This window comes from Triturus cristatus, chromosome 1_2, assembly GCF_964204655.1.
Source record: "Triturus cristatus chromosome 1_2, aTriCri1.1, whole genome shotgun sequence".
NCBI lineage: Eukaryota > Metazoa > Chordata > Amphibia > Caudata > Salamandridae > Triturus > Triturus cristatus.
In genome coordinates this window covers 761,216,352-761,237,190 of record NC_140580.1, presented here as the reverse complement: position 1 = coordinate 761,237,190, position 20,839 = coordinate 761,216,352, and the positions used below count along the sequence as shown (strand labels likewise).

Sequence of the window (20,839 nt, the reverse complement as noted above, 5' to 3'; positions counted from 1 at the left end):
CCCCCTTGGAATTTTTGGAGCCTCCTCAGGCGCTCCCAGATCCGGCAGGCTGTTAGTCTCCCCAGGAGCCCCGTCAGGATCCTCACTCTTCCATGGGGCTTCCTTCTGTGGGGCATTGAGCGCACCCTCAGTGTCTTGGGAGGGTCAGCTTACAACCCTCCCTCACTGATGAGCTGTTTTCCCCTCCACGGAGGGCTAACAAGGCTGGTGCAGCTTTTTTGAGAGTGGTCTCTTTGGCCACCCGCATTTTAAATCTGCAACCCCCCTCTACCCCTTTGTCTGTGGACCCCTTGCTTGAGGTCCTCCACCGTGGGTCTGGAAATATGGACCCGCTTTTGCCTTTTGAAGCTTCCCTTTCTGATGCCCTCTTGGGTACCTGGGTCCAACCTGCTTCAGGTGACCCGGTGGCTCGTTTAGTTTTGCACCACCACAGTCCAGCTCCACATGATCCGGTCGGTCTTTTTGTGCACCCTGATGCGCAGGGGTTCGTGTTGCAGACTGCCTTTCTGTTGGACTTGGCCCTTCTGGCAGGTTCAGCCCTGTACTTTTTGCATTAAGCTCTGACATATTGGTAGTGATTTTTGGCCTCTACGCACTTTACCACTGTGGCCCAGTGTAAAGTGTGTGTGCTCTCTGAGTGCATGTGGTGAGTTAGGCCTGCCCTCCCAAAGGAATGCATGGGGGATCTGAGTGACCGTGTTAAGTCCTGATGTGAGAGGAGTGCAGGGTCGAGTTTGGTATGTGCAAACTCGTGAGATGGAATGCTGCACAAAGATGTGTACGGCGTTACTGTGTCTAGTGTAGAAGTGCCACTTCTAGAAGCTGGCATGTCTGTGTAATAAATGTGAAGTGACTGTCTGGCTTGTGATTGGCTGGTGTGCCTGGCTCCAGGAGTCAGGATGGGTCTGCCCCGGTGGTGAATGGAGAGATCTGCATGTTGATGGCAGGGAGGAGTACACCTGGGTCCTGAATAGGGCCGGGCTTTCCCTCCACAATGCTGGCTCCACCCCCTGTGGTGCGTCTGATGTCCCTGGCCTGTCCTGTGAATAGGGAGAGGGGCTGAGCAAAACAAAGTGCTCAGGAACCAGTTGCATCTGGTTCGCCCCTTCCCTGCACCTTTGGAGACAAAGGGAAATGGTGTATAAGAGAAGGGGCTGTGACCCCAGAAAAAATGTTCTTGCTTGGATCCTGACAGGAGGGGGCTTGCTGCTGGTGGGGCCCAGGAGGGACCGCCATGGGGGCTGCCTCCCTGCCGGAGGGCCCTGTGTGCTGGCCCCTGGGCCCTACATTGCCCCCTGGATGCTTCCAAGACTTTATCCAGCCTTTTTGCGCCCTGGGTGCGCTGTGCTTTTCTCCAGGAGAGGGAGAGCCTGGGGGCTGAGCAGCGTGGCGCTGCAGCCCTGGCTGAGGGAATCCCCATCGTAGGGATTCCCCCCTCCTCGTGAGCCTTGCGGATGCCCCGCTTCCTTCACTTTAATCATATGCAGGTTCCCACCCTGCGTCTTTGAGTGCCCCTTCTAATTGTTCCTTGCGGGCGCCCACCCCGCTTATGGCCGCTACGTATAATTTAGATTGCGCGGGTGCCCACCCCGCTTATACCTTCATTTTCAATGCGGGTGCCCACCCTGCTTATTTCTCTATTTTAAACGCGGGTGCCCACCCCGCTTTTGCGTGTTTACTTAACGGGAGCCTACCCCGTATTGCCCGCAAAGAAATCACCGCCGTGGCCCGAGCCGCAATGAAATCTATTCCGGGCCGCTGCCCAGCGGGACCCGGAAGGCAGGAGAGGCTGCGTCCCTGTGGGAGGGGCTTCCAAGAGGGAAGGGAAGCCCCGCGAGTGAGGATGCCAGCGGCAATTGCGACGCGGGGCTCCCAGGTGCAAGGGAGAGCCCCGCGGTGGCAGCCGAAGAAAACCAAAGTCCCGGGTCCCAGGAGGGGGCCCGGGTGAAGAGTTGCCGAGGCCGCTGATGGCAGCGCGGGGCTCCTGTGAGGACAGGGAAGCCCCGCGTGAGGCAAAGAGAAAGGCAGCGTGGCGCGAATGCCCTGTACCCGGAGGGGAAGTGGAGGAGTGCCGCAGTTGTCAGCAAAGCCCCGCAGAGAGTCGGTGAGTGAGGGCTGACATCGGGTGGGCTGCCACCATTTGTTTTCAAAGTCCCCTTGGGGGCATTGTTGTTTGCAGCTCCCCATCCGCTCCTACGAGGGGGCAGACCAGTTTGGGGAGGAGCCCCAGAGTGCCACCGTTCTTGGGGGTATTGTTGGTTGCAGCTTCCCATCCGCTCCAACGTGGGGTACAATGGTTTTTAGAGCCTAGGTGGCTCCAACGATGGCACCATTGTTTTGATAGAATGCCCAGAGGGGCCCAGGCTTCGCCCCGTGTGGGAGCCACATTGAGTCCAGCAGCACAGTGGTGCCCGTGTTTTTGCTGATCTCAGCTGCCCTGCGAGAGCGCAGGCAGCTGCAACGTTTATGCACAAGTATTTGATTTAGGAGTCTCTGAGAGGTACAGGAGTAGCACAGTGGAGCCAGGCCTCATTGGATTCCCAGCTGCCCAGCAAGTAGTGGGCAGCTGCACCGTTTAAGCCCTCATTCTAATATTCCCAGCTGCCCAGCAAATAGTGGGCAGCTGCAACGTTTAGGTCTGCGCTAAAGTGCGCACCTTGACTTTCGCTGCCTTTGCAGCGCGCCCTGACTGTTGGGACACAGGGCATTTGAGCCCCTCCTTTGCGATGGCCAGTTGGCCAGGGGGGCTGTTGGGATTGTTAGGTTCATAGGGCACCAGGCCCTAATGTGATTTTGATGCTAGGAAATGTAATGTGTGTAGTATGTTTTACGCACCCTGTGTTATACCTCTAAATGTGATTTATGATTAGGAGGTTGTTTTGCATATCATGGTTTATGCTAGTGAGAATTATTCCCTAAGGTAGTTATGCTTAGGAGGTTAGGGTCTAATGTGTTTAGACTTGTGAGAGAAGTGCATAATGTGTTTATGCTGATGAGGTTGGCGTACAATGTGTTTGGCGCCTAATGTGATACTGAGCATCAGCCTGTAACATAAACCACATTATGCAAAGTGCAGTGGTTACCAGTAGTACTAGTTGTGTTCTATGTTTATGCTAAATTCTACATTTACTAAGTTCACTTTGTGATGGTACTGACAATGGTCCAGTGGGCCCTGCCAGGTGTAAATAATCCCTTGTAAATATTGCCCAGTGCCAGGTGGCACAGTGTATAATATGTGCATACTATTCTAAGGTGTTATGATAATACAAAGGCTATTTTTATATATAACCTTGTGTGGAGTTTCCTTTGTGGTGGGCCTGGGATGTTGTTGCTGGGTGCGTGCGCAAATGCTTTACACATTGCCTCCGGGATAAGCCTGACTGCTCGTGCCAAGCTACCAAGGGGGTGAGCAGGGGTTATCTTTGGCGTGTAACTCCCCAGCCCTGACTTAGAGTGGTGGTCTCTGCCTGGCTTTGGCGCAAGCCTTAGCCAACCAGAGATCCCATTTCTAACACTTTCCTTCTCTGCCCCCTCTAACGCTTCCTCCCTCTCGGCAGTCCAGGTGGCTTGAGTCAAGGGGTAGGAATGTCTTTGCATCCACTAGTGCTGTCCTACGATCCTTAAATACAGTGTGTGTTTTGGCTCGGGCTGCCTCTGCCCTGTGGGACTCTGCAGAGTTTTTGCATACTGCCACCTCTGAAAGTGCTCGCGTTGATCTCCTTCACCTCATCCGGGATGGCCGCGACATTGCCGAATTCACAATCCGTTCATCCTTAGATAATGCAGATTCTTTGGGCCGAGCCATGGCTAGTTCTGTTGCCTTAAGGCGTTGCGCTTGGTTGTGAGATAGCGTCTACCCTGAAAATATCCGAGAGCGACTGGTTGACTTACCCTTTGATGGGGTTTTGCTCTTTGATGCTCACGCTGAGTCGGCGGTTCACCGGCTCCTGGCGGGCTTTCGTCCTCCCACTTAGGCCCTTATAGGCCTGTCTACTATAGTACTTTTTCATTTCTCATCCTTTAGATGTGCTCTGCGCTTAACATGGGCAGTGAGCCTTACGTCTTCTTTTTTCTTACCCTTTTATTGGCATCCCTTGGATGCATTTTTGCATTTGGCTGCCTGTTGGCCTTCTGTGGCCAATTTCCACAGGTTGCTGTGTCCTCTGACTGTGGTATTCAGCCGGTGGCTGTACGCTATTATATAGCCTTGCTTATCTCACCTGGGCCTGGAGATCATGTGGGCTCCATGCGTCGCTTGGTGGTCCGTTGTACGGTGTTCTATGTTTTTCCCTGGTGCCATCTGCTTTCGCCATGGTCATCCACCTCCTTTGGAGGTTTCATGGTCTCCTCTTCCAAAACGGCTCCTACCTGCCCTTAGTGTTCTAGGTATGGCCCGATATATACATGTTCATGCTCCTGGCTCGTTCTGTCTCTACATAATTGTATGTTATACATTTATGTCTACATGCCGGTTGCCTTGGTATCCTCTTCCTACGTCGCCACCTCTTGTCGAGGGCGAGAGATCTGGACCAATATTTCCATGTTGGGGGGGCTTTTCTGAGTTGTTGCAAGTTGCCCATAGGTTCCTCCTTGCTTCCGCTTACTGGGGTAGTTTCCCAAATTGACATATGCTCCCTTTTTGATGTTCGACTGTACGTGTCTTTCTGGAGTGTTGGTCTTGGATTCTGAGACTTTTCCCACCATTCGTTAACTTGGTGTTTTTGGTCTTTTCCTTCGGATCTGCCTACTCTTGTTAAAGCTACGCCTGCGTGACAGTTCTTTTGATGGCAGTGGTCATTAATTACTGTCTACAAGTCTATATTGTGGTTTGTTTATCACTTTGGCCTCGTGCTGCCTGGTCGGGCACGCCTCTGTTCCTGTGTAAGCCACTTTAAGGTCTCTATGGCCGTTTGCTGGCGAAATATTCTACCTGCTTCAGCGGGTTGGGGATTGGTGCTATTGCCCCTCATTACCCTTTTGGGGTTGGGTGTGCGCTTGGTGTGCTTCTTGTCCTGCTGGCTATTCCTAACGCATTGCTCAGGTTCTGGCTCTAGCCTTTGGGCTCTTGCCACCGGCTCCTTCTGCTTCCTTCTATAGGCTAGTCTATTAAGCGCTGGTTGCTTCTCTTCAACTTCATTTCAAGCTTGGGTCAATGCACTCGTCGTGTGCCATTTCGCGGAGAGTGATCCTTCTTCCTCTCTCTCCTTCCTTGCTCTGGTATAGGGCTCATGCCGTTCTACCTGTCATTTTTTCTACGGGTATTGTGTGGCCCCATTCAGGCGTGTTTCCGGATATCTTCTATCCTGTGACTTCTGCTCTTCAAGCTGCTGGGGTTGCTGTCGGGCTGTTCTGCCACAGCTTCCCCCCCTTATCTGTCACTCTGTTGTCGGATCAGATGCTTGGCGCTTTCTGTTGTCCTGTCGCAGACCCGCCTCCCTTTGGGGTATGGCTGTGGTATCTATTCTAAGTTAAGGAATCTGCGTCTAGATGTCTCTATCAGATGTACGAGTTACTTACCTTCGGTAACGATGTATCTGGTAGAGACGTTGTCTAGCCGCAGATTCTTTAACACCCACCCAGCTCCCCGTTCTGCGAGGACCTTGTCTAGTGGTGTTCTTCGCTGGCCTCTTCAGTTGCCATTGGGTTATATCTCAAAGTGGTTTAGATTGTTGCACTCCCCTGGGTGCTTTCAGTTCACCTCTGCTGAGGGGCTGCTTTTCTTTTATATGGTGCCTTTGATTCACCAGGAGATTCGTTTTCCTCTCCAGTTCCCTTCCCTTCCATCTGCTGTACTACCCTGGGGTCCTAGTCTCCTCCTGGTCATCCTCTTTGAGGGTCGGTTGTGCTCTGTTTCCTACCTCTGTTTTTAGAGGGGAAACGCCAGTCTTCTCATTCTTTCCTACAGTGGACTGTTGTTCTTTCTGGGTTCCGTTCTTAGTGGACGGCACAGTTCCACATGGCACTATTAGTCTGTTTCTGTCTGTTGAGATGTTCTTCTCTTGTTGCACTCGGGAAGGGACCTCCGCTTAGCTTGCGGGGCTCTTTCTCACAGCTTCCGCTTATGTGTAGGCAGTGTCTATTCTGTCTTTAGGATGGTGTCTTCCACCATCCTCCTTTTATTCACGGATTTTTCATCCCTCGCACACTGTTCCCATACTTTCACAGTTTTTGGTTGGTGGCTCTGCGTTGTGCCGCGGAAAAGTTTCTCCGGAGAAAAACGAAGTCAGCGCGCCGGGAGGAACTTGTATGACCTTGCTGACTCGCGTACGTGGACGACGTCAGGGCGGGGTCGTGTGGCGCCGTCCCCCCGGCGCGCAGAGCTGCTGCAAAAAATTTCCGGATCTATTCTCACGCCTGGGGATATTCTGAGTTAAGGAATCTGCGGCTAGACGTCTCTACCAGATACATTGTTACCGAAGGTAAATAACTCGTACATTACTGTCATGTATTTTTATACTTGCCTGTATTCATTGTTTTAGCTCTATCGTAGGAATCTATCATCCTTTTACTCTGTTGGTGCTTATAATCATTTAGAACTGCTTCTGTCTAATGGTTGTTTCAGCACACCTATTTTCTACTAGAATGACGCTTGTTCAACAAATGCTTATTGAAAAACTTCCCCACTGTTTATTCTGTGTATCTCTCTCTCTGAGACAAAGTGAGTACAAGTGACTGAGCAAAAAGCACTAAACTGTTTCCATGATCCCTAGGACAGGATTGTCACGTTCGATAGTTGCCAGGAACTATTCTCTCCTTGGTAAGAGGAGTTTACAATGGTACTGTGAGCTAGCTAGCTATACAGGCGAACATACCCGTTGGGGGTGTCTGGAATCAGTCTGGACACCAATCCTACAGTCTATGTTGGCTAAACGCACAGATCCTATATAGGTTTATAGGAACTACACAACACAAGAAGAAAATAAGAAGCTGGTAATGTAGGGTGGATAAGTAAAAAAGAATTAGTCTTTCGGTTTAATCATAACCACTGGATTTGGTAGTTTATTCTGCATCATTAATTGTGAGGAGAAATACTATAGAACATAGCCTGGTTAAGAAACAAAAATGAGGCTTTCAGTTTGACAATAGCCACTGAGGAGAATGTGATCTGATCATGCACTATCACAAAGCACAGACATCTGAACGCATTTGTGCATTATCCGATGCCATAAACATGCACACAGAGCAACCTCTGCACTAGGACTCTCCGACTGTGCACGAGTGGTGCTTTTTGTGTATGGCTGGAAGGTGTGTTGTAGGTTATTACCATCCAACTCACAGCAATGCAGTGAGGCCCATGTTGGCCACAGTACAGTTGGTTTGCAGAATCTGCTTGGCACGCTAGAATACATACAGTTACAAATGGGTTGTCATCGACTGCAATATGTTTAACGATTTTGGGTACAGCTTTGACTCGCAAGAATCTACTCCAATTGTGGCCAACCTGCTTGTTTCACTCGGCCTGGAATCTATTTTATATATGCCTAGAATTACCTTAATTATGTGGTTCAGTTGGATCAAATGTTTTTGTTGTTGTAGTTTTATATAGTGCAAATTAGACCTGACGGTATTGGGGTTGGAGTGCTTTACATGAGCACCAATTACATTACACAAGGGCACGTACATTTTTGTAAGCATGGGAAGAATCAGTGATTTCCTCAAAATCACAGGATGTTAAACTGGCGTGGGACTTGACCCTGGTTACCCAGTTCCAAAGTCGGCAGCTCTGGCCGTTACGCCACATCCTGTCTTTGTAAGGAATCATTTTGTAGCATTTGGTACATGTTCTATTATTTGCTGAAAAGGTAATCGTTAATTTCAGCAAAGCAGTTTTGTTACAAGTTCACACAATGTTATGTACTACCTTTCATATATACCCCCATGAGCTTTCTGTGGTTTGATGATCTTTGGCTGCGAGCAGCGACAAAGGATTCTGTGCAGATGAACAGCTGCGGGTGGAAGATGAGAGTAACTTGCAGTCTCTCTGTCAGGTCTAGCCTCGCCCTCTTCTTTTTCAACCTTGTCTTGTGAGCAGTGCACTGAGCATGAAGGAACAACAAGGGAGAGAAAATGGCCAATCACTGCACAGTTTCAAATAGCCATATAGTGATTGATCATGTTTTTTTTTTCCTTTGCTATTTATACTAACAAACCGCATGAGAGCAGTGCCAGGATCGACTTTAGCAAGCACGACCAGCGCTCCTTAGGATACCAGGGAGGCTGCAGCTGTGATTTCCCAGCTCCCTAAGTTGCGCAGGTAGGCTAGGCCTTCAGTGCACATGTCGGGTTGGTCAGGAGAAGAAACCCAGACATGCACACTTTACTTAAGTGCAGAATAGACCCAACCAGCCTGCTCTGCTGTCAATATTTACTTCCCACCCCTACCCACACATTCATGATTCTGCACCCGCAGCCCTCCTGCAGTGTGCCTTGTCACCCGACCCGCCTGCTCGTGGCTGAAATAAAAGTACGGCAGCTGGAAAAATAAACTTTTACGTTTTAGCATTATTTATTATTTTTAATATAGGGTTAAGGGGGCCACAAGTACGGGGGCAACGTCCTAACCCTTTCATTGAGGAACCACACCTGCTTCTAGGGCTCATCTGGACTTATTAAAGACATTGTAAAAAATACCTAGAGTGAGACATGATATTGTGGTTTGTTGCCAGAGATAGCAGGCAGCTTTAAAAGAGCAATTGAGAGAAGAAGTGTGGACGCTGCACACTAGTTAATCTTCACCAAAGTTTGTTATTCTGGAATATAGTGAACCAACCAAATTTTGCTAAGGTTGATGGAACTAGTTGCGCTCTCATATTTCCCATGAAAAGTGGGTCAAACTTTTTAAGTGATTTACGATCTAGCTGACCCAAAGAAGTATGGTTTATGGGCCCCCATTACTCATGTATCAAATGCTGCTGCCAGAGAAGGAATCCTCTCATTATTGTCCCTGTCTTTAAAAAAAGGTGATGGGAATGAGACACTGTGTTAAAGGCCCATCTTGTTGATTTGAGTTGATTGTCTAGGTCCTATGACTGGTGGTTCTTTTGAGACTCCTGGATTGCGTGGAGAAAACTCAGATAATTTCGAATTTCCAATATAGTTTCTGACCTGTTCAGAGAACGCTTGATCAATCTCTTAACTTTAATTTGATTACAAATAAATATACAGTGGCTAATCAGGGCAATCTACAGATGGCCTTTATAAACCTCACGTCTGCATTTGACATGGCCAGTAGGGACCGATTGTGGCCTATGACCATTTCCCTTGGGGTTGACTTGAATATAGTTTATTTTTTATCCGATTTGCATAGGTATCTGACCGCTTTGGTAAGATAGGGCTCTGATGGCACTTGAACAGAGTTTTGCTGTTAAATGCTAGTCAGACGAAGATGCATTTTGTCCCCTTTTGTATTTGCACTGTATGTTAATCAATTGGAGGCCTCCCTGGTCAGAGATGGTCATGATGTGCCTCAGGTGGGGTCTAGAATAATTCCAGCATTACTTTATGCTGATGATGAGGTCTTGATTGCCAGAATAGCACTTGGTCTTAATTTTTTAATAAATTAATTTGTTAGTTTTATGAACTTTTTGAAAATTTGTACTAACTTTAGTAAGTCCCACATTATGGTCATGGGCCTTAGTTCCAGAAAGTTGATAATGTATTAGTTCGAAGGATCTGAGATCTCTAGGGTCTTGTCGTTTCCGTATCCGAGTGTGTTGTTCGATCAACATGGGAACTGCTTTTAAGTACTAAAAACGCTCATGTCTGTTTCTGCTGTATTTGACTCGATCTCTAGACTGGGAACTAAACCAATTAATACATTGATGAAGATCTATTTGGCCAAATGTCTCCCAGAAGTCTCCTATGGTAGCGACTTCTGGGGTTTTGTGGACACTTCTATGTTGCAAACCACAGAGAATAATGTTAAATGTTTTCTATTCTCTTTACCCCAGAGTCCCACTGCTTACATTACCCATGAAGAATTGGGTCTGGGATACATCTGTGATGTACTTCAATTTCCCCACTTCCCCTAATATGGCTGTCAATTTGGATTGAAAGCAAAACCGAACTAAATAGAGTAGTCTTTAGGGATTGTTTGAGTCTGGATAAGGCCCTAAGAATCCTTGGCTTAGCTACATCGAGCCTGTTTTTATGGCGTTAGGCCTCCCTGAGCTCTTTAACACTCTTGCCTGTATCACTAAATCTGACCTGAATTAGACCCAAAAACCCTTTTTCTTATATAAACGGTCTCTTAAATAATCAAATGAAAGCTAAAATAGATTGCTATTGAAATACTTTGTTGAACACACCTCATCGGATTTTTGTTTCGAACTTGAGCCATTGCTTATTAAGCTTTTATATTGTTAGTTTTTCAAAATGTTCTGTCAAAAGGTTGTTGATATATTTTTAATGATTTTTAACTGTTATTACATTTTATAGTATGTGCACTTTTATGGGTTTTTTGAATCCAAGGTAAGGAGAGTGGATAATGCGGAGTTCAAAACTAACCTTTATGAATGTAAGCCAAGCTTGCACATGTCAGTAGCTTTGAGAATCTGACCTTGCACAGTTAATCAATCACTAAAATGTGAATGTCTTGTGATTGAGCACGTGGTATGTGTTTGCAGCTATAGCTGACACCGAACGTGAGACACAGTGAGAAGAAGTGATAAGCTGAAGAATTACACTTTATGGTCCAGTGGAAAAGACCAGTCAGTTGACACTCTTTGTCCCTCAGTTGGTAACTTAATCACTGGACCGCAAGTATAGACTCGTTTTACTTAAGTAACATTTTGTGAAATCAAGAGAATGCTTAAAAGTAAATTTGCCGGAGCAATTCACAAGAATTTTTCTCCGAATCTTAAGTAAGAAGGAGAAATAGTACAGATAAAAAAGATTATATATCCAGAACTCTGCGGCAATAAGATATTAAGCATAATTAAAATGTTGGCATATTCAGACCCCTTTCATAATCAAAAATCTGGTCTATGCAGTGCCCATACGTAAGTAAAGACTTCGAGTGTAATGAAAACGTGAACTGGAAACATGCTGATACTTTTAATGAGGCCAAAAGACAAGCTTAACGTCTCTTTGCGGCTCCCTCTGCAAACTTTGTTTTTTTTGTTCAGTTTCTTTTTACTTGAGGATAGAGTGAAAATGGTCAGATATTCTAATCGATTATTAACAGTTTCCTGCAATTTACCACACTCCTTGCATTTTTCACCATGTGCTTATTGAGTTAAAATGTTGTAGCAGTGGTTGATGGGCCATGCTTTGCCAGCCAATGTTTTTGATTTGCCTTTGCAGGAAGCAGTAATGTGGGGGATATGCTGCCCACAGGACAACTGTCTAACATTCCTTGGCGCAGGGTGTGTGTGAAGTACACCAACAATGAAGCTTACTTTGATGTCATTGAGGAGATAGACGCCATTATAGACAAAACGGGTGAGAGATGGCCCTATATAGCGCGAGATGTCTGAGAACTGTAATAAAGGCATTGATGGTGGATAAGATGAAGGAGGACACAGTAAATAAATGCTTGGATGAACCAAAAGTGAGGACGACAGTGTGAGTGGAAAGAGAATGCAAGCCGAAAGAACCACTGAGGAAAGTTACACATAAGATGGAGGAGGCACATTAAGATATTCACGAGTTTTGGGTTTTAAGTTGAGGAGAGACTCTGAAGGACATAAGCAATGAGAAGAGAAGGCTGGAGTGATCAGAGATATTGATGGCAGAAGGCAAAAGGGGACGAAAACCAATTGAGGTGATGGAATCAGGAAAGAAGGGAAGCTGTGAAGCAAAAAGGACTGAGGAGAGCTGCTGTGTGATCACTAAAGAGGCAGTGAGGTGAGGGCACATATAGAAATGTGAGGAGGAACAAGACTGTTAAGAGATCATATCAGATAAGCGAAGGAAGAGGTAATGATCTGAGAGAGTGAGGGAAAAGAAAAAGACTGCGTAGAAATAATATCTTGAAGCTAGGGAGAATGCTTAAATATTTGGGTCGGGAGAGCACGTCTTTGATGCCTGTAAGTTAATCAATACACCTTATGCTTTCCATTTTTAGGTTCTCCGGTGTTTGCAGAGATCCAGGGGATTGTGGATGCCTGTGTCAAGCTTTCAGGGATGCCGGATCTCACTCTTTCCTTCATGGTAATCTCCACTGACTCCTTCTGTTAAACCAAGTCCGTTGAAATACCCCAGACATTTGCCTCCTTGGTTATCTGGAGGCCAAGGGGTACATTGGATTTGCCCCACTTTGAAATCCTGTGTTTGATGTTTGTACCCTACAAAAAAATAACCGGAGGCAAAAGCCTCCTTTTAACTGTAAAAGTTTTCTGTTCTTCAGATAAACCACCCTACAATTTTTCATCACCAAAGACTTTCCCAACCATCAAAATGACTTTAATTAGCTAGTTCAACAAATTCCTCCCAAAATAACGGACTTTCATGACAAAATACTTGTAGGAGGGCACCCACTAACTTTAACCCTCCTCCTACATCATCTGCATCTATCATACTCTTGGAGTGTGTGTATATCCCAGCAAGACAGACACTGCTTTCTGTCTCTCAGAGGTGGGTCTGTTGAGCACCATAAAATGTGATAACTGTTTTTACTTACTAAAAAAACTCAGAAGTGTAGTAGGTAGTGCTGTATAAACTTATATAAATCAAGTTATTATTCTGCCTTTTCTAATTCTTCCTCTCATATGAGTTATACGTACAGACACAAAGTCTTCCTTTTCCCTCTGGAGCTTTGCAATTTTTTGTTGTTAAATTCGACAACTGTGATATTCACAATCCCAAAGCATAATCTCATCCGTTCGAGGCATGTGGGCTGCTGAATTCATATCTGTGCATAGATCGCCGCCTAGTGTTGGGTCCGGATGTTTGCACGTTGTTGTCCTGGAAGAGTCTTCGAAGTATCCTGGGATAGGTGACTCCTCCCCTGGACTACAGTGCGCATCCTCAGATTGTTTTTTTCCGCCATTGGGTTCGGATGTGCTTATCTTGACTCAAGTTAGGAAAACCTTTTTTCAGGCCAAAAGGCCTTTAGTTCGCGTCGGTACTGTTCCCGATCGGTATCGATAGTTATTTGTTAGTTTACTAACTTCAAGACCAACTCTTTTCGCATCATATCCGACCATCGACCCGACTTCGATGATGGAATCGAGGACACCATTCAAGCGGTGTCCTGTCTGCAATGCGAAATATCCCCATGTCGACGTCCACCCGGTGTGCAACAAATGCCTTTCACCGGATCACGACGAGTCCACATGTATGGCCTGTGCCCGATTCCGATCCAAAAAGACTCTCCGGAATCGACGAGCAGTGAGACTTGAAGCGCAGCAAGCGGCACCGGCCCCGACCAACATCTTCAGCGCTGAGGACGAAGATGTGGAAGACGTGGAGAATCTACCCTCCAGCCCCACTTCCGAACACGACTCCAGATCGGAAGACATCGAAGAACGACTCTTTCACAGAGACGAAGCAGACACCGAGGTAGGAGACTACAATGAGGCCTTAGGGGCCGAAGAGAGTAGCTCCGGTGACGAGCAAGGCCTACCCGTACAGACGGAGGATATCCCAGTGCGTCAGTCTATGGCTCCGGTCGAGGGATCGCCTTCGGGCCTTACCCAAGACTTATCCCGCAGTTCTTCGGCCCCGCCCTCTGGCCCGCCCTCGGACATTCAGCGGCAGCCATTACTACCCAAAACGACTGGTTTCCCTTCATCGAAACCGAAAGCCGTATCGGTTCCACAGAAACCGAAACTGAAAGTAACACTGGTCGGATCGAGGCCCACCACACCTTCGACGCCAGCCAAACCCGTCGTCACCGACTGCACCAAACGGGACTTCGGTGCCGAGCTCGCAGCAGCCGACGTCGGCGCCGACACACGGAAAAAGGCCATCGGTGCTGCCAAACCGCCTCGGCTCCCGGCACCGAAACTATCGGCTCCAGCCACAAAGGTCAAAATAGCTGCTGTGTCTCACACTACTTCGAAAGCAGCACCAAAGGCACAATCATCGACGCCGTCGACAGCTACTACCTCTCCTCGACTCGATGACCCCGTGGCACCGAAAAAGTCCACGCCTGCCTCTACAGAACCGGTCGGCGCCAAAGAACCGTCGGCGTTCCAGGTGCGGCAAGTTGCAGCGTCCTTGCAACGCATCAAAGAAAAGGCAGCCCTACAGGACCCTTCAGGCTCCGAGCCGAAAAAAGCTCAAAAAGCTTCTCCGGCACCGGCCAACATCACTTTTGGCCTGCCGCCATCCACGGCACCCAAACTGTTCGAAATCAGAACACGTGTCACCCACACTAGGATCACGCCTGCCGAACGCTCTCCTACGGAGACGTCACCATCCCACATCGATGCCGACACCGGCAGAATGATGCTCCACAAGCGGAGGATAACTTCCGAGCCAGCTTTGGACTCCTACCGGATCCCTCTAAAGAAAAAGCTGCCAGTGGATTCGGAACCAGTTCTTTACGAACCTCTCCATACCTCTTACCAAGATCCACAGTCCTTCTCTCCGACACACTCCGAAACCGACGTTTTGGAGGACTACATGGGTGACCACGTCCCCTACCCCGGAGAGATGGACCCTGACGGCCAACAGGACCCAGATCAGGCTTGGGATGACCCTGCAGACCCGGGTGCACATATGGATACACAGGACACGCAGCTATATGGCGCGAAAACGTCTCCCACAGAGGACACTGCCGCATTCAACGCCCTTATTGAACGTGCTGCGGCCAATCATTTTGTGCAACTCCACTCCGACACAATCGAGGACGATTTTCTAATGGATACTTTCGCATCCTCAGAACGGAATATCAAAACTCTACCTATGTTGAAAGGTGTCCTCAAACCAGCAAAGGACATTTTCAAAGAACCCACCAGGGCACGAGTTATAAACCCCAGGATCGACAAGAAATATAGGTCGGCGCCTGGGGACCCTACCTACATTAGAGGCCAGTTGCCTCTGGATTCCATCGTAGTCGCCAATGCTCGCAAACGGGCGCACTCACAGACAACTGGGGATGCTCCTCCCCCGGACAAAGAGTCCAAGGTGCTAGAGACCTCCGGCAAACGAGTTGCAGCCCAAGCAGCTAACATATGGCGTATTGCCAATACTCAGGCGCTCCTAGCTCGCTACGATCGCGCACACTATGACACATTAGAAACATTACTCCAACATCTCCCTGACCAATACAAAGAGGGAGCAGGGATCCTCATCAGGGAGGGACAACTCCTCACTAACGCATCCATTAAGTGTGCACTGGATGCCGCAGACACAGCTGCCAGAGCAATAAACACTAGCGTCATGTTACGACGACACGCCTGGTTGCGAATCTCCGGATTCAAACCGGAGGTTCAAAATAACATCCTCAATCAGCCGGTCAACCCCGACTACTTATTCGGACCAGAGGTTGACACCACCCTAGAAAAAATAAAAAAGGACACAGACACTGCAAAGTCCATGGGGGCTCTCCAAACGCAGACCTTTCGGAATGTCTCCTTTCGTCGCCCCGGAAATAGAGGAGCAGGTAGAGGACAGGGGTCACAGCAAACCTACAACAAGGGCAACACCCAAAGTACCTACGATAAAAACACCCGGGGTGGATATCGTGGTTCAAGCACAAAGGGCAGAGGATGCGGATACGGCAATACCAGATCCTCTCCCAAAAACAAACAGTGACGCCCTCTCCCTTCCTCCCGACCACATAACACCTGTCGGGGGAAGGCTACAAAGGTTCCTGTCCACGTGGAACCCCATCACCACGGACAGGTGGGTCAAAGATATTATCAAACACGGTTACTGCCTAGAATTAACCTCAACTCCACCCACAATACCGCCAAAACACCGTCCTATGTCCTCAGAGCACTTAGCGCTATTACAGCAGGAAGTGCTAAGTATGCTGCAAAAAGGCGCAATAGAGGTCGTCCCCGTCCACGAGCACGGTACGGGGGTGTACTCCCTGTACTTTTTAATACCAAAGAAGGACGGGTCACTCAGACCCATACTAGACCTGAGACCCCTCAACCGCTACATTCTCTCAGAGCATTTCCACATGCTCACCCTCCAACAAGTCCTCCCACTGCTCAAACAGGGAGACTTCCTAGCCACGCTAGACCTCAAAGATGTGTATTTCCACATACCCATTCACCCATCACACAGAAAATATCTCAGGTTCACTATTCAGGGGCAGCACTACCAATTCAAGGTTCTTCCCTTCGGCGTGACAACAGCGCCCAGGGTCTTCACAAAGTGCCTAGCTACAGTGGCTGCACATTTACGGAGGCAACACATTCATGTCTACCCTTACCTGGACGACTGGCTTGTTCAGGCAAAGTCAGCCCAGCAATGCGCCAGCCACATGTCCCGCACCATTCACCTCCTTCACAGCCTGGGGTTCTCACTAAATTACCCAAAATCACATCTCCAACCCGCACACGTACAACAGTACCTGGGTGCGACCATAGACACTCTGGCAGCCACAGCTCAGCCAAATTTAGTGAGGATCAACAGCATGCAAATGCTGATTTCCAAGTTCAAACCCCAACACTCCCTTCCCGCGCGAGTGTTCATGCAGTTGATAGGCATGATGGCCTCCTGCATTTTCATAGTCCCACGCGCGAGACTACATATGCGCCCGCTTCAGGAGTGCTTAGCACGTCAATGGACTCAGGCTCACGGGCAACTAAAAGACCTAGTGTTGGTGAGCGGTCGGGCATACAACTCTCTGCATTGGTGGAATCCACAAAACCTTTGCAAGGGCCGACCGTTCCGAGAGCCTGTTCCACAAATAATACTGACAGCGGACGCGTCTCTCCAGGGATGGGGAGCTCATGTACTCAATTACACAGTGCAGGGACTATGGACAACACAACAAAAGAAGATGCACATCAACCTTCTAGAACTGATGGCAATCTTCCTAGCCATGAAGGCATTCAAAGTACACTTGTGCAACAAAGTCGTGTTGATCCGGACGGACAACATGACTGCCATGTACTACATACAGAAGCAGGGAGGAACACACTCTCCACAGTTGTCTCATCTGGCTCAGAGCATGTGGAAGTGGGCCATTCAGAGGAACATGTTCCTCATGGCGGAACATCTCCCCGGCAAAGACAACCAGATGGCGGATCTGCTCAGCAGACACAGCCACCAGATGCACGAGTGGGAGTTACACCCATCAGTACTCCAACCGTACTTCCAGCAGTGGGGTCACCCAGAGATAGACCTATTAGCCACAAGCGAAAACGCAAAATGCCAAAGCTTTGCCGCCAGGTTCCCACATCCGCAGTCGCAGGGCAATGCGATGTGGATGAACTGGTCCGGCAGGTTTGCGTACGCTTTTCCCCCAGCACCATTGATACCGCTGGTGGCTCGCAAACTCAGACAACACTCACTCACACTCGTCCTGGTTGCTCCAACGTGGGCACGCCAGCCATGGTACACCACCTTTCTCGAACTTTCCGTGGTGTCCCATCAAAGACTGCGGATCAAACCCGCGCATTTGACGCAGAACCATGGAGAGATTCAGCACCCAGATCCGCAACAGCTGAACCTGGCAATCTGGCTCCTGAAGTCCTAGAGTTTGGCTACCTAAACCTGCCACCTGACTGTATGGACATCATTAAGGAGGCCAGGAGACTCACTACCAGAGCTTGCTATGCAGCCAAATGGAAAAGGTTCGTCATTTATTGCGATAATACTGACATTAACCCGCTAGACTCATCCATCCAAAACATAATTTGTTACTTCCTACACCTGTACCCATGCAATCTGGCATACACCTCAATACGTGTCCATTTGACCGCAATATCAGCCTATCTCCAAAACAGGCAGCACCTCTCTTTATTCAAAGTGCCTGCCATCAAAGCCTTCTTGGAGGGACTTAAACGAGTAATTCCCCCAAGACACCCACCAGCACCGGTGTGGAACCTCAACCTGGTCCTCACCCGACTGATGGGTCCACCCTTCGAACCTCTCCACTCATGTGAGATTCAATTCCTCACCTGGAAAGTAGCTTTCCTAGTGGCAATCACTTAGTTAAGAAGAGTTAGTGAACTCCAGGCACTAACCATTCAAGAGCCATTCATACAGGTTCACGCCAACAGGGTCGTACTACGTACCAACCCCAAATTCATGCCCAAAGTAATATCGCAGTTCCACATGAATCAAACTATTGAACTGCCTGTTTTCTTTCAAAACCCACAAACTGTCGCAGAAAGAGCACTCCATACACTGGATGTAAAGAGAGCCCTCATGTACTATATCGACAGGACTAAAGTCTTTAGGAAAACAAAACAACTTTTCGTTGCCTTTGCCCCACACCACAAAGGTAACGCCATCTCCAAAGCAGGTATAGCCAGATGGATCGTTAAATGTATTCAAATTTGCTATCAAAAGGCTAAACGCACATTAACGATTCCCCCACGAGCCCACTCAACACGTAAGTTAGGGGCCTCCATGGCTTTCCTTGGAAACATTCCTTTGCATGATATATGTAGAGCAGCCACCTGGTCCACAACACATACATTTACCAAACACTATTGTGTAGATGTGCAATCAAAACAGCAGGCAGCTGTAGGACAGGCTGTTCTCAAAACTCTTTTTCAGACCGCTGCAGCTGGCACTGGTAGCCGCCGCTAATAGAGGGTACTGCTATATATTCTATGCACAGATATGAATTCAGCAGCCCACATGCCTCGAACTGAATATGCTACTTACCAGTATGCATCTGTTCTTGGCATGTAGGGCTGCTGACATTCATATCGCCCTCCCTCCTCCCCGGCGCCTCTAGCAGCTGCAGCTCTCAGAATTACTGTAAGCATGGTCATCACTTTCTGTATCTACTCCATCACTGCCACAATGGCGAAAAACAATCTGAGGATGGAGAGGATGCCCATGCGCACTGTAGTCCAGGGGAGGAGTCACCTATCCCAGGATACTTCGAAGACTCTTCCAGGACAACAACGTGCAAACATCCGGACCCAACACTAGGCGGCGATCTATGCACAGATATGAATGTCAGCAGTCCTACATGCCAAGAACAGATGCATACTGGTAAGTAGCATATTCATTTTAAGCAATTTCAGCTTTTTTTGGCTGATAGGAGCTACCCACGGTTTTCTAAAAGATGTAGAGGTGTTTGACCTCACTTTGATAAAAAGTCACCCTACAAAGCATCCTCAATGCAATCTTTACTTCCCCAACATTTAATTCACCACAGGGGCATGTATTCCATTAATTTCATCTGGCAGTCCCTTTTTCATTTGGCATCCCCAATCCCTCTGTTTTTCGTACCCAGTCCTGTTACTCAACATTCGAATGATATCAACTATCTTTTGCACACCTTCAGGTGTAATTCATCATACCCTTTTGGATCCAGGCTTCCTATAATGGTCCACAAACACATTAACAATCCATTTTCTAAAGGTAATCCTTGGTTTCCCCAGGATCTTGCTATGCTAAAGCTTTAGGCACCCAGGTTAGAAAAACGAAGAGGCAAATACAGTTATGTGTTAAAATTGTAGTATGCTCCAGCTTTACCTTTAACTTTATACAAACCGACGTTTCGGGAAGGAAAACATAGCTATTTCTATGTATTACCAATGCTACCACCTTGCCAAAATAACTTTTCAGAGTGATTCCAGATCTTTTCTTCCCTTTATCCTATCCTGATAAAGTCAGCCCACCCAAGATCTCTGCAATAACTTCTCTTCGATTTTCATCTCTAAGGTAAATAACGTTAGATAGCAGATCGAACAAGCTATATCCCCCCCAACCTAGTCTAACTGACACCAAGGTCTTTCTTGTGTCTAGACTGTCTACATTGAAGTAAACAATACAGAAATGGGTGGAATGCTTTTAAATTAATCTCGGCCACTGATACTTCCTTGGAGGCACATCACAATACATAATTTTGCTCACTAGACCACTTTTGATTAGACCTAGCTGTATGCAAATCAGCCTTGGCCCTGGTCTAATAGGAAGAGCACAGTCCTAACTGCCAAGCCGAGCCCTCTGAACTTAAAGATAAGCAAACCAAGACCGGTTTCACCCTGATTGGGGCTCATTAGTTGCGTGTAGCTTGGTTCCAGTGGCACAGTGAGCTTGGGACCCACATCTTGGATGCACTTACGGCATCACACTGAAGTAAACAAAACAGTGATGAATGGAATGCTTGAATTCATCTCAGACACTGGTAATTACTTGTCTATTGTTATTTTGCTCATTATGCCAACTCAAATTAGACCTAGCTATAGTCAAACTAGCCTTGGTCCTGATCCAGTAGGAACATTCTAGCCTCTGTTTCCAAGCCAGTCTGTTTCGGAACCCAAACACAAGCTGATTTCACCTTGATTGGGGCTGACCAGTAAGGGTGCAGCTCGATTTGCAGTGACATTTCGGGACAGACTGTCATGAGGAGCAGAGTCGGTACTGATTTGCATAACGCAGGCTTTTGTCTAGAGTGGCAGAGTGGCTGAAAAACGATGGACTGGAATGCGATGCCAGCAAGTGCCAGTGGGTGATATTATTTCAAGCATTCCATCCATCACCTTGCTTTTGTTAGTTAATGCACTAAGTGTGACTGATGTGCCCAGACGTGGCTCTCGTGCTCACTGTGCTACAAGACTTAAGCTACACCCTACTGAGGAGCTCCAAGCAGGGTGAAACCGGTCTGCGATTGCTCTCGGTCTCTTCTTGGGTGGGTCTCGCCTGGCAGTTCAGGACACTGTTCCTATGAAAAGCACGGTTAGTATTGAGTTGCATATGGCAGACCTTTGTCTAGAGTTGCATGGTGGGTGAAAAGCTATGGATT

General features: G+C 47.9%; 1 protein-coding gene across 6 annotated transcripts in view; it reads left to right on the top strand.

Annotated features, from left to right (window-relative positions):
• AP3M1 (adaptor related protein complex 3 subunit mu 1) overlaps window positions 1-20,839 on the top strand; it is a 119,794-nt gene that overhangs the window by 38,263 nt on the left and 60,692 nt on the right. For all 6 annotated transcript variants that reach the window (XM_085608723.1, XM_085608722.1, XM_085608724.1 and 3 more), the window contains exons 4-5: window positions 11,305-11,442; window positions 12,068-12,153. In XM_085608723.1, coding sequence (XP_085464849.1) covers window positions 11,305-11,442; window positions 12,068-12,153 — 224 coding nt within the window. The remainder of the gene's footprint in view (window positions 1-11,304; window positions 11,443-12,067; window positions 12,154-20,839) is intronic.